The sequence below is a fragment of the Lampris incognitus genome, chromosome 4 (genome assembly GCF_029633865.1).
Source record: "Lampris incognitus isolate fLamInc1 chromosome 4, fLamInc1.hap2, whole genome shotgun sequence".
NCBI lineage: Eukaryota > Metazoa > Chordata > Actinopteri > Lampriformes > Lampridae > Lampris > Lampris incognitus.
The window spans coordinates 34,220,218-34,233,893 of NC_079214.1; the positions used below are offsets into that span (position 1 = coordinate 34,220,218).

The 13,676-nt window shown below is 44.1% G+C and overlaps 1 protein-coding gene across 3 annotated transcripts in view; it reads right to left on the reverse strand.

The window, feature by feature from the left end:
• Positions 1-299: 299 nt before the first annotated feature.
• Positions 300-13,676, reverse strand: part of LOC130111244 (src substrate protein p85-like) — a 38,739-nt gene continuing 25,362 nt past the window's right edge. For 2 of the 3 annotated variants that reach the window (XM_056278355.1, XM_056278354.1), the window contains exons 9-16: positions 12,533-12,643; positions 6,986-7,096; positions 5,436-5,491; positions 5,220-5,289; positions 4,647-4,927; positions 3,917-4,052; positions 820-888; positions 300-591 (exon numbers count right to left, since the gene is read on the reverse strand). In XM_056278355.1, the coding sequence (XP_056134330.1) occupies positions 455-591; positions 820-888; positions 3,917-4,052; positions 4,647-4,927; positions 5,220-5,289; positions 5,436-5,491; positions 6,986-7,096; positions 12,533-12,643 (971 nt within the window). In that variant the 3' untranslated portion in view covers positions 300-454. The remainder of the gene's footprint in view (positions 592-819; positions 889-3,916; positions 4,053-4,646; positions 4,928-5,219; positions 5,290-5,435; positions 5,492-6,985; positions 7,097-12,532; positions 12,644-13,676) is intronic. The other variant, XM_056278356.1, reaches the window with a different exon arrangement.

Consider the following 13,676-nt stretch of genomic DNA (forward strand, 5'->3'; position numbering starts at 1 on the left):
TCTTACATAGTATCTCAAGGGACACCTCGACTGGTGCAGAGCAAAGCTTTACGCCTTTTAAAGTCCAGGTTCTGTGTTAAGAAGTAGTTTTCGGTCGGGGATCAGTCTGAAAGTAACCCCCCTCCTCTCTCTCTTTTCATCACACAGAGAAACCAAACACACCGAAAAGAAACAGTACAGGAGGGGATGGAGGGAGCTACGTGTAAAAAAGGAGCAGAAAAGCAGCAACGCAAGGACAGCAGAGAGACCTGAGGATGTCTAGCAGTGTTGAAGCACCAAGATGAAGTGATGAGAGAGAGAGAGAGAGAGAGAGAGAGAGAGAGAGAGAGAGAGAGAGAGAGAGAGAGAGAGAGAGAGAGAGAGTGTGTGTGTGAAAGGAGGGGTAGGGGATATCATGTCTCTTTCCTCTTTTGCTTCAGGACGGGGAGACAAGGAGTCTCTGCGCAGGGCAGGATCACTGCCGAACCTCCACATAATTGGCAGGGAAAAGGCCATAGGCACCCCTGCACACACCACGCCACCAGCCCTCGTCAATCATCTCAATGTTGGTGATGATGTCATCGGGGTCAAAGGAGATCTCGTCATCGCCGGCTGAAATGAGACAAGACAAATTGGTGACAAAGAGGATCACTTCACATGTTTTTCTGCTCTTCCTCGATGTCACTCATCTAAAAAAACAGGAATCAAATACAAGGCAGCCTTTATAGAACACAACACATTAAGCAGAATAGCTGAGCCTCTGCACAGGGCTCTGTGCACACGTCACAAAGCCACCAGCCAAGGGCCACTGTCAATTCCAAAGATGGCTTCCAGTCTCACCTGCTTGGTAGTCGTACAGGGCCACCGCTGTCACCCCAAGATCCTCGCTGTACTCAAATTGCTGTCCATCTGCAAGTGAGAGCAAAGGTCACTCACTCCAAGCAGTTTCCAGTTGTCTTTCAAAAGTGATTTGAAACAATTAACACCAGCAATTGAGTTCCTTGCTTTCTATGCTACATTATAGGTTTTAATAAAAAAAAACAAGGAAAAACACCACTGGTCTACACCAGCCCCATTGTTTAGTCATCAGTCTCTCGCAGTGACAAGAGAATGCGTTCATATTAGCCAGTGCTACTGAAGATACCACTTTACCGTGTAGGTAAGTACTTCACTGTGACCTGATCTGTCACTTTATGTCTCCATTCTTGTTATCTCCATCAGGCAGTAGCTTGGAGAGGATTATGCGTTTGTGTGTCTCCGCAGCTAATCTCACATACTAGTGGACCTATCAGCCTAATGTTTTTTGTGCAAAGTTATGACTGTATGTATGATGAAGAACCTCTCGTGGTTGCGGTGATTCATCCATCCATTAACCAAACCGCTTATCCTGCTCTCAGGGTTGCGGGGATGCTGGAGCCTATCCCAGCAGTCATTGGGTGGCAGGCAGGGAGACACCCTGGACAGGCTGACAGGCTGCCAGGTCAACCCCCCCCCCCACACACACACACACACACACACATACATACACAAACACACACACACACACACACACACACACACACACGCACACACACACACACACCTTGGGACAATTTAGTATGGCCGATTCACCTGACCTGCATGTCTTTGGACTGTGGGAGGAAACTGGAGCACCCAGAGGAAACCCACGCAGACACGGGGAGAATGTGCATACTCCACACAGAGGATGACCCGGGATGACCCCCAAGGTTGGACTACCTCGGGGCTCGAACCCAGGACCTTCTTGCCATGTGGTGGCCGTGATGAAAACCTTTGAAAAATGTTCATTCTCGCTACTACTGCTCCTTCTCTTCACTCTCTAGCTCACTTGACCACCGCTGCTCTCTCTCGCTCTCATCTCAAGCCAGACGTACCTGACTGTGGTTTTCCGGAACATTAGTGAAGGCACAGCCACTAGACAGTGACCAAAACAGCAAACCTTTTTTTTTTTTTTTTTTTGCTGAGTGCAAGTTCATACTTGGTCGCATTTGTGCGAGGATCCGCCTAAGAGACTGCACATCCACAGACTGACAGGCAAAATGTTTTTATTAGGTAGCTTTTTTTTTTTATAGCTTGAGCACTGCATATTAAATTTTTTTCTCCATGTTTCCAATTCAATCGATTTGGGCGGTGCACAAAAGTCTTAAAATGGCAGGAAAAACCCTGGTTTTTCGGTCTGTCCAAACGTGTGTCTGTCCACTGTTAATCTCATATACTACTGGGCCTGTCGAACTAATCATTCCCCCCCTCACTTCTTCTGCTAAATTCTACTTAGCCAAATTACCCCACTCTTCTGAGCCATCCCAGTTGCTGCTCCACCCTCTCTGCCAAGCCGGGGAGGGCTGCAGAGTACCACACTGCCTCCTCCGATACATGTGGAGTCGCCAGCTGCTTCTTTCCATGTGACAGTGAGGAGTTTCACCAGGGGGATGTAGTGCATGGGAAGATCACGCTATTCCCCCCCAGTTCCCCTTCCCCCTCGAACAGGCACCCCGACCAACCAGAGGAGGCACTAGTGCAGCAACCAGGACGCATACCCATATCCAGCTTCCCACCCGCAGGCACAGCTAATTGTGTCTGTAGGGACGCTCGACCAAGCCCAAGGTAACACAGGAATTCGAAATGGCGAACCACGTGTTGGTAGGCAACAGAATAGACTGCCATGCCACCCGGACACCCTCAAACTACCAATTTTTGTGCATAGTTCTGAGTGTATGATTAAGGACCTCTTGTGGTTGCACTGATTCAAAACCTTTGAAAAACCTGTTTTACACTGCAATTGAGTGATAACTTCTCAGCTGGTTTTTCGCCTAAGTCCAAGCACTGGAGAAGGGAAGATACACAGGCAGTGCCTGCATATTTTCCCTCCTCCCAGTAGGTGAAAAAAGGGTGGTTTGTCACTAAGTCCCATCACTGGTGAAGGGGAGATATGTCTGACAGAGATCTGCACTCTACTTAGTGCACTCTTCCAAGTTTTTGTACATGCATTTCCTGTGACTTTACACTTTTGAATGTGGGGACGGAGACCAGAACCAGCTACGACACAAGTGGAGGCATCATGTTTAGACAGTTTATGTAGTTGATATGCTTGATGAGTGTCGACCTTGGATAACTTAAAGGTAGACTCTGTAATGATGTCAGACAGTGGCCTCTTAGCAAATGAGCCCCACTTGGTTAATGCATTTTGCTTACTGTTTTTTTTTTTTTGTGGTCAGATGTCTGTGTATATGAGTGTTTTGAGTGGAGTGCGCATAGGACATGGATTGTGTGAGAGTGTGGGGAAGCTACTTTTCACAATGGCAGATAGAAGAACTGTCATCACCTGGAGAGCATACGAGCTTGCAACCACTCTCACTATAGTATCAAAATTAGATTCAGTTTCCTAAAATGAAAATGTCCATCCATCCATTATCCAAACCGCTTATCCTGCTCAGGGTCACAGGGATGCTGGAGCCTATCCCAGCAGTCACTGGGTGGCAGGACGGGGAGACACCCTGGACAGGCCGCAAGTCCATCACAAGGCCAAAAAATGAAAATATACATAAATAAAAAATGAAAATATGTTGAAACCAAAATAGGATTCACAAGTGATGCTGCATTTGCAGCACTTTTACTTCACAAGTAATGACTTGATTTCCACCCCCCCCCCCATCCCATCTTGGACTCTGTCTCTGGAAATGGCCATTTATGAAATGTGAGGAGAGATGCATTGAGAGATTTGTTGAAGTGGGTGGCGCCACGATACGGGATCTCCAGCCGCTGGTTCTACCAAACAACAAAATGTGTTTTTGCAAGCATCATAAAATATCATAGAAGCCATTGGTACATACCATTACAGATTGTACCTTTAAGCAACTAACAGCTACAAACAGCACAGCTGAATGTAATCCTGGTGTAAGAAGAAGACTGGGAGTTTCACCTCCTGCTGCGGTCTCCTCAGGGTTCTGGTAAAGGTCCTCTTCCTGGGCATGCTGAGTGGCCAGATCTGCTTTGTACAGTTCCTCTCCATTTTCCTCTACAGCCTCGTAGTGGGCTTCCTCATGCTTAGCAGTTTCCTAACATGGCCAGAAGGAGGAGACATAATACATGATCTGTCAGATTAAAGCCTGCCAGGCATACTAAAAAGGAAAGGACCTCTCAAATTGTGTTAGAGAACATCTGAATGGAAGAACTTCTGGATCCGTTTCCTCTATTGCCCTCCAAGTAGAAAAGGAGAGGTTCTAGGAAGGAGTCTATGAGTGCGGAATACAACAATGCTACCAGGCAAGTGTTTTGTTGATCCTCATCTACAGCTACAGACACTTAGATGTATTCCCTGTTTTTAAATAGTTTTGACGTTTTTGGAATTTAGTGTAAGAAATTAATTAATAACTGTTGAAGGAAAATGTAAACCTGAACCCTGAGTTTGTACTTTGGCTGATTTTGGCGAATAGGAGAGAAAACCAATTTTTTTCCCATGTCCACAAGTGGCTGCACTTAATAGGACATTTTTAAAAATTCAGTCACCATTTGCTACCTTCTGTCTGCATTGCCTTTAGGACAAATAAAAGCAAAAGCAAATCACCTCTTCAACCAAAAAATACCCATAACCCTGTGTGACCCATGAACTCTCATTACTAGCCTGACCGATTACTGGTGCTGTGGCTTACCTGGTATGCTGGCTGGACTGGTGGAGTGGGGCTGGGAGTGGGACTGGGACTGGGGCCGGGTGCAGGCGAGGCGGGTGCAGGCGAGGCAGGTGCAGGCGAGGCGGGTGCAGGCGAGGCGGCTTTCGGCGTCTCCTCAATCTTCTTGCGTGCCTCCTCTTGCTCCTGTTGTTCCTTGGCCTGTCGGCGCGCACGCTCCTCCTCAGCTCTCTTGCGATCCTCCTCCTCCTTCTGCTTGGCAATGTTCTCAAAGCGTGCCTTGATGCTTCCTGTGCTGCTGCCCGCTGTAGAGACACAGAGACCAGGACCAGAAGGAAAAAGGAGGAAAAGATGGAACTGGAGGTCGTGAGACAGGGTAACTGAAAACAGCTCCATCAAAACACTTGTATACAGGCACACGCAGACACAGACATACACACAAGCTTAATACTTATTTGACACTAATTATGTAAAGCACATCGTATTACAATTTTATATACAAAATATTTTACATGAATAAAGTTTAATTGGTCAATTATCTCATTGCCATAAGCACAAACAAGCCTGCATACAAAAGACACTTTGGCGGTCACCTACCAGCTTCCACAGGCTTTGTTTTCTGGTAGGAAGAGGCTGGCTTCTCCACATCCTCAAAAGTCCCTGCACTCTGCAAAGCACCAGTGAGATCGAGACATTAGACTGACACTTCTCATGAGCACATTTTCAAACACAAATACATGCATTCACAAACACTTTTTTACACACACACACACACACACACACACACACACACACACACACACACACAGTTACCTTATCCATCCTGTCCTTCTGGACACCATATTTCCCACCAAATCCTTTGGAGTAGTCTGGTAATGAGAGAGATTAAACAGATAATTTTGTGTTTCGGTGTTGAGCAAAGGGCCCAACCACTTTTAAAAGGACAGACCTAAAAAGAACCACTCAGTCCACAAGTCCATGACATCGATTTACTTAGAAACCAAAGCAACATCCAGACAGTGGGGACCTGTTTTGAAGCCCTTTTCTGGTCTGTAAAAAAATTTATAGAAAAGTTGACAGACTTGGTAAACAGGAACACTGCTGGGATCAAATGAGGCTCTGAAACACAGACCATGCAAACCTGTATGAGGTTAGGAACAAAAAACAAGAGCCAAACATAAGACTGATAGCAGAGGGCCTGATAAAAAAATAATCTTAACATAAGCCACAAACATCTTGCAGGTGCAATGAGGTAAAGTGGGGTAAGGGCAGCCATCTCGGTTCAAACTGCGCAATGTTGGTCAGCCTTTTTTTTTTTTTGCAGCAACAAATGAATCATTGCACTTGTGGCAATGTGACTGTTCAGCCATCATGCACAGCGTGACTGGGTGAGCGAGCCAGTGGAGCTGGGTACAGGAGCAGTGGGGGAAGGACAGGCAATATACTGTTAAGAGAAAAAAGTATATTCAAAACATGTATAGCAATATTTTAAGTGTAGGTATAATAAAACAGACTTCAGACTAGTCTTGGGATCAAACTCTTGAGGCCAAAAGTGGATTTATGGTTCATAATCTACAAATGTAAAAGGTTTATATGCCATTAGGTTGTCAATTTATGTCAATTATCAGTTTCAGCTGCCCACATTTTTCAAAACTACCATTTAGCTGAATTGTATGCAATCTATAGACAGTATACTACGGTATTTACGATTTCACATTGCCTGACTCAAAATGACAGCTTTTGGAATGGGACGTGTGGGGTCAAATTGCAACAGTCCTTAAAAAGTGCCAATTCAAAAACATGAAAATTGAAGTTAAAAAAAAAACCCCCAAAAAAAACAGGAAGTTAGGGATTTTTCTTTATAATCACACCTTGCCAGCACAGACCAGACAACCCTAATCAATGACCAAGGAAAGTATTAGTCAGAGATCCAAATATTCTAGGTGACAAAAGCAGAATTTTTAATTTGAAACTGTAGGCATTCCACATGTCAATGGCAGCAGCATAAAGGTAATAAGTACGCAAGTAATAAGTAGAAAGGTAATTTGGTTGAAACTGTCTGGTTTCTCCCCCCCAAGCTTTTTGGGTATGACTACAATGTGATCAGTCGATGCTGCAGATGTGGTGATATCTTTCTCCCTTAAAGGAAAAAGCTGTGGGGAGGCCTATCAGACATAGACAAGGGAGTATGAAGAGGGAGGGCATCAGGGCAAGAGATAGTGTCTGCACCACAGTACAGGGTTGGGTAGATGGATACAGGGTAGGGAGGGCATTTCCAGAAGCGGGGTGGGGGAATCAGAGATGGGAGTTCAGGAGTGGTTGTAGGAAGGCTGTCAAGAAAAGTATTAGGGGAGTATTTGTGCCTTTTTGGGATTCGTGCTTAGCCAGGCTCTCCTTGTGCTCATAGCCCAGGGCACACTTGTCTTGACCTTCCACCTGTGCCCCATATTGCCCTCCAAACCCACGCTTATAGTCTGAAACATAACAAACACACATAGACAGACAAAACACATAGACATTATACACATAGATACACAGATAGTAAAGATACACAGAGATTTATGGACAGATGTGTCATGCATGTGTCTTGAAACTCAGCAGTATGTGCTAAGATAAGATGAACTGAAACTGTGTTTAACATTTGAATAAAAGGATCTAGGTGGGAGAAGATGCAGCCTGCACGACCCTCTACTTCCGTTATTGTCATAATACCGGCAGCCTGCTCCTTATTAATTTATTCTACTTTTGGAATAAAAGACTAATGGCAATATGGCAATATGTACATTGTTACTTCATGCCAATAAAGCCATTTGAATTAAAAAAAACTGAATTGAATTGACTAATGTTTCAGCTCTCGGCAACCTGGCTATCGCTTCACCTAGCCCCGGCTCCACTTCCTCCAGGCTCCTCTTTAACTAACCAAATGCCCTTTGGCCACAGATTTTTTTCAGCAATTTCTCTTTTTTAATCATTCCATGTTGGCTCTTCCCATCATTGTGAGGCAAAATTCACCAATGGCTAGACTATTCCCCAAATAATGAGGAACATGTGCTGGGTTTCGGCCATTTTGAGACAGGTTAGTTTTACCCTCCTGATGATGTGTTGCTGTAATATATTTGGTGGAATGATTTTCCAACCCTTGTCAGGACTAACGAGTAACTACCAATCTTGGGGTATAAATTAAAGGTTGAATTGTTAAAAATAAACTCTCTCCCCACCACCTGCATCTGATTTAGTTCTCGTCATGTCAAAGAAAAAATATCTAGTACATCTATTGCCCGGGTGCTGGGGTTTTTAGCCTTGTGCTGTGTTGGCCAGCATTTTATTTTATGATACAGCTCAAGCTATTTTAAGTCCCTGTGAATGGGTGAGTGAGCTGAATGCTCTGCCTGTAAATGAAAACCAAAGCAACACTCTCACTTCCTCCATCTGATCCCGTAGTAGACATGTTCTCTGGGGACAGAGGAAGTTATCAACCATCAAAGACTGTGCCTGAAGCCGCAGTGTGACCACATGAAAAGAGCTGAAGTACAGCTGTGACAAGGAAGGAGGGTTTTCAAGTAGGCACACATTGCCTGTGAGACACTGAGTAGATACCTTGTGAAAACTTGGTTTTTGAAAGATATGCCTTGAGTAAAACCTACTACATGAGCAGATACAGCAGCAAACATGATGGTTTGATGGGCAGCTATTCATGAAAGACAAAAAACAAAAGTGAAATAGTGTTGCCCAGATGTTCTAAAGGAGCCGGCATATGGGAGCAAGTCTGAATTCAGGTTTTCTGAACATATATTCCACATTAAAAAGAGTAACTACACCCTAAGCCATTTTAGTGAGTTTGCTGATATCTACAAGTTTAAAACCACCTAAAAAGGTTAAAAACATGCCAGGCTCGTCTTGACATTCTGATGTTAGCATAGCAGGACAAACACAGCTCTGCAGCTGATGAAGTTAATAATGGATGTGTCTGTTGGATGTAGGTGTGCCAAAAAAAACCAAAAAAAAAACAGATTGACAGTACAATTGTTGGTGCTGGCTCTGTCTGTCTGTCAATGCTGATTGGTGTGCCAGCACAGCCAAATCCAACAGACCCATTATTCATGTTATTAACAACAATTGTGTTTATCCTGCTGAGTACCAAGACTAGCCTGGCATGTGTTTAACTTTTAAGTGTTTTTTAACCTATAGATATCAGCAAACTCACTACAATAGCCTATGGTTTAGTTCATGGGTGGGCAAACTTTTTGGCTCAAGGGCCACACTGGGTTTTAGAAATTGAAAGATGAGCCACTAACACTAGTCGATGAGGGGAAAAAACTATCATAAATTACATGAATGTGAAATCTGTTCCAAAAAGTAATGAAAATAAACTCACCCCAAAGTGCTTGATTTAATGGGAACAGTGTCGCTGGTCACCCTTTTTTGCAAGCGCATCAAAGTCTGGTGTGAATTTTGTTGTGGCAATTCGCAGGACAGAGCTCTCAAGTGTTCATCAGTAAGCTGGGCTCTGTGATGTGCTTTGTTGATGCTCATCACACTGAATGTTTGCTCACACACAGTTAGAGCCAAATAACACCAGCATTTTCTGTGCCATCTGTCAGATGTTTGGAAACTTGGTCTCGTTCAGTGAGGCATAAAACTCATTCAGTTTAACAGAGTTGAACTTCTCCTTCAAGACAGAGTCACACTGGAGATCATTCAGCTCCAACTGCAGTTCCTGTGGTGCTGTCTCATAATCGAATAACAGGGGACATGACACCAGCTGCAGTGACTTCTCAATCTTTTCAAAATCAGAGCATCGACGACAGAATTCTCCATGCAGGTTGTTCAACGATTTGCTGTATTTCTTTGCATGCTGAGGCGCCTCTTCCAGCGTCACTAGTGTCGGGAAATGAGTGAATGATTTGCTCATTACTTGCCTTGAGAAAAAAGTTAACTTAGCTTTGAAAGCTTTCACATTTGAATACAGTTCATGCACAAATACATCCTTCCCTTGTAGCTTCACATTCAGCTCGTTTATGTGTGCCAAAATGTTCACAGTGAACACAAAGTCGCAAAGCTGGTCTGCGTCACTCAGCTCAGGAAAATCGTCAGCTTTCCGTATTGACTCCAAAAACGAGCCGATCTCCCCTCTGAGCTGCCACACTCGCTGCCACACTTTCCCCAAACTTAGCCAACGGACATTGGAGTGGTAAAGTAAGTCATGATGGTCAGCATCAGTTTCTTCAAGGAATTTAATGAATTGAGGATGACTAAGTCCCCTCGCCCGTATGAAGTTCACAAGTTTTATGACTGGCTTCACTATGTGATCAAGCTGCAATAGTCTTGCAAAGAGCTTCCTGGTGGATAATACAATGTAGGAAAATTACCCCCAACTCAGGGTCCTCTTCTTTCACCTTCTCTTGGATTCTTTTCAGCAGCCCAACGTTTTTCCTGTTAAATTTGACGATCCATCTGTGGTGACATTTGCCAGTTTACACCAAGGTACCTTCAGCCTCTCAATGCAACCAGACACCCTGCTGTATAAATCTGATCCTCTTGGTCCACAGTGGTGTAGCGGTCTAAGCATCGGCTTTGTGTCGATGCAGTTGCCCACTGGGGACTGGGGTTCGCGCCCTGGTCCCGTCAGATCTGACTATGGCCAGACTCAATGAAGCCGCAATAATTGGTAACGCTGTCTTCGGGAGGGGGGTGGAGTTGGCTTGTGTTCGTCACATGAATGCGTCTCTGGGTGTATCGGGAAAAGCAGTGGTTCGGCCTGGATTCACCTTGTCATGGAAGTGGCGAGGCGCCTCCTTCGAGACTGTCGGCCGGAAAGATGCAGTTGGCAAATGCATGCAGTACAAGGGTGGGTGTTTGAGCTAAAATAGGGATCGATTGGCCACTAAATTGGGAGAAAAAAGGGGGGAAAAAAATCCACAAAAAAAAATATGATCCTCTCATTGTGGCTTTCATGGACACCATGGATAAAAACTCCTCCGTGATTTCAACATTGTCATTAATTCCTCTGACAAAAATTAAGAGGTTTGCAGTGGCCCTTATGTCCCTGCTTTCATCCAGTGCTCAGGAATAAAACTTAAAGGACTCTGCTTTCTTGATTAACCCACAAGCCAAGTCTTTGTCAATTAGTTCTATACGGCGAGTCACTGTTCTGCGGGATAAGCTTATGTTTTCAAATTTGCTTTTGTTCTCTGGACACAGAAGACTTGCCGTCTCCACCACAAATTCCTTCAAAAACTCCTTCAGAGAAATGCTTACTCGCTTTTGCTAATTTATATGCCAGTAGATAACTTGCCTTTGTGTTGGACTCCTGAATTGTAGACTGTCAGGTAAAAGTATTTTGCTGAGCCTATAAATTGGCTGCTAACCTCAAAGCTGTACTCGCCCTTCCTTGGGATGACAAATTGCTAGTGTAGTTAGTATTGTAGCGAATTCGGGGGACAACACAACCACAGGAACTGCCGCGGTCGGGAAGCGAACCCGTATCGTCTGCACCGCAGGAGACATCGCTAACCGCTCGACTAAAGGGTCAGACCCGCCAGCCAGCGGCCAGCGTGTCTACTTATCCATGCATGTTACACTACCCCCCTCCTTCGGGAAGCGCGTCCCCGCGCTTAAGCATATCAGCTCCTTCACGCCTCAGGGTGCATACGCTTCCGATGGCCTTACAGTCGACCCATCCCACTTCTGACACCAATGTAGCGAATTCGGGGGACAACGCAACCACAGGAACTGCCGCAGCCGGGAAGCAAACCCGTATCGCCCGCACCGCAGGAGACATCACTAACCGCTCGACTAAAGGGTCAGACCCGCCAGCCAGCGGCCAGCGTGTCTACTTATCCATGCACGTTACAGTATGCTTGGTGGAAAAGTGTCAGCTGATATTATATTCCTTGAATACCGCAACGTTTTCTTGACAAATCAGACATATGGCCTTTGATCGAACTTCAGTGAAAAAGTATTTTGCCGTCCACTCTTTCTTCAAAACCTGGCACTCACTGTTGACTTTTCACTTCTTTGGTCCACTCTGATGCTCAATGCAAGAGGCAAAAGTGAAGGTCAGGTCAGGTGAAGAGATGAGTGACTCTTGGCCTCTACATTAGAAAAGGCTGGTTGTATTTGCAGCGCGCCATATAGTAGAACCAACCGTAACATATTGCAGGGAAAAAAATAGCGAATAACCAGTCATTTAAATTAATTATAGTATTAATTTAAATGCCTGACGGACCGAATTAAACAGCCCAGTATGTGGCCTGCGGGGCGTAGTTTGCTCACCCCTGGTTTAGTTGCTCATTAAACTTTTCAAATTATTTGTATACTCATTATTAAGTTAATAATAAGTTATAATAATAATAAGTTCAGTTGAGGGACACAACTGCCTCATTTAGTGGCCCCCAGCAGCAGTTCAAGAATTTACCAGTTTAATGCTCCCCAAGACAAATATATGATATAGAACCTCCTGAAGACACCTGGTTATGAGCCAAGGTAGATGGTGGACTTTTAAAGCTGAGCAGCATTTGGAAGGTGGCTGGTACACATTTTCTACCCCAGTTATGAAGATGAAAGACATCAAAACCTTCAACCATCATTGACTTCCCTCAGGAAATAAGTTTTTTTTTCCCCCTTTGACTAATCTTCTTCAAAGAGCAGGTTTTTACCGGCTGCATCTACGGAAATGAAGCTTGCTGGGTTTACTTGCTGCATCTGTTACATTCACTTAATTTGCTAAACTGAAATCTTATACTAAGAAATACAGATAATGGCAGAGGATATACTGCCCACATCTGTAAGGGTAGTCATTCTATAGATTTAGTCGAGACAATGCCCAACCTCATAACTTAAGACGTTTATTTCCTCCTCCTATGGAGCTTGTACTGAGGGTTAAAAGGTTGTCCGTAGGTATACAATACCTTTCTGGGATTCGTGGAGCTGTAGTTTCTCTTGGTGGTCCCAGCCCACTGCTGACTTGTCCTGTCTGTCTGTCTGTACGCCAAATTTGCCACCAAACCCCTTTACGTAGTCTGTAAAAACACACACACACACACACAAATATTTCCACAGTTCAACAAAACATCAAACATTTCTTATGCATTGAAAAACGGATGCACAATTTCACATTTCCCAGATATAACCAGCGGTTAAAGTCAAATGAGTATATCACATTATTCTAGCTTTGAAACACTGCTTTTCCTACATCCCTGGAAAGTTCAAGCTTTTCAAATGAAAATCAACTCATAGCCAGCAATTAGATAAGGGTTTGTTCCATGGCTTAAAATGTAATGTCCTACTAATGCAGCCTCTCTTGAAAACTGTTAGAAGTGCTCACTAGGATACAAGATTTTGGAAAAATTACTATTCACCTGTTAAGTCTTCCATGTACTGTTAATAAGACAATTTCTTTGTAGTTCAAATAGTTTGACAAGATGTCATGTTTTCAAATGCTGACATGACCATTATCAGAGTTTATCGCAGAAAAGATTTGGCAGTTATAAAAGGTATCTTGTTTTCTTTTTAACCATGGGAAAACTATTAAAGGATATTTTGTTTTTATGGCTGTTCTCGTTGTAACAACATGTGAAAAAGGCCAGTCCACTTATCAGGGCAGGTAACCCTGCTATCAGAGCCTGCACCACTTAAGCTAACCTGGGCAACAAACAACAAAGCCCAGGGCATTGTGGGGAAATTCTTCAGCTCACCTTTCCCTAAAACGTTGCCCCATCTACATATTACTTGCAGTCTTCACAACCAGAAAGTAAAACCTGTTTTGGCTAAGACCAGGGAGATAGACAAGTGGCAACAGGCAGAACTACTCCGCTATGTAGAAACTGATAGGACAGGCTACTTCCTACAGAGAGATGAGGGTGTGACTCATACTACACCTCTAGACTCCATACTATTGATGATGACTTGTATCCAAAATTACTACCGCCCAAACTCTGTGCCAGTAAAGATTTTCCTGTGACTGTTTAAGGAAAACGCACTGTAAATTGCAGCGCCTTCAGTCCTCTTTATCTCAAGAATATATCCAAAATAAGTTAACGAAATTAACCTGTA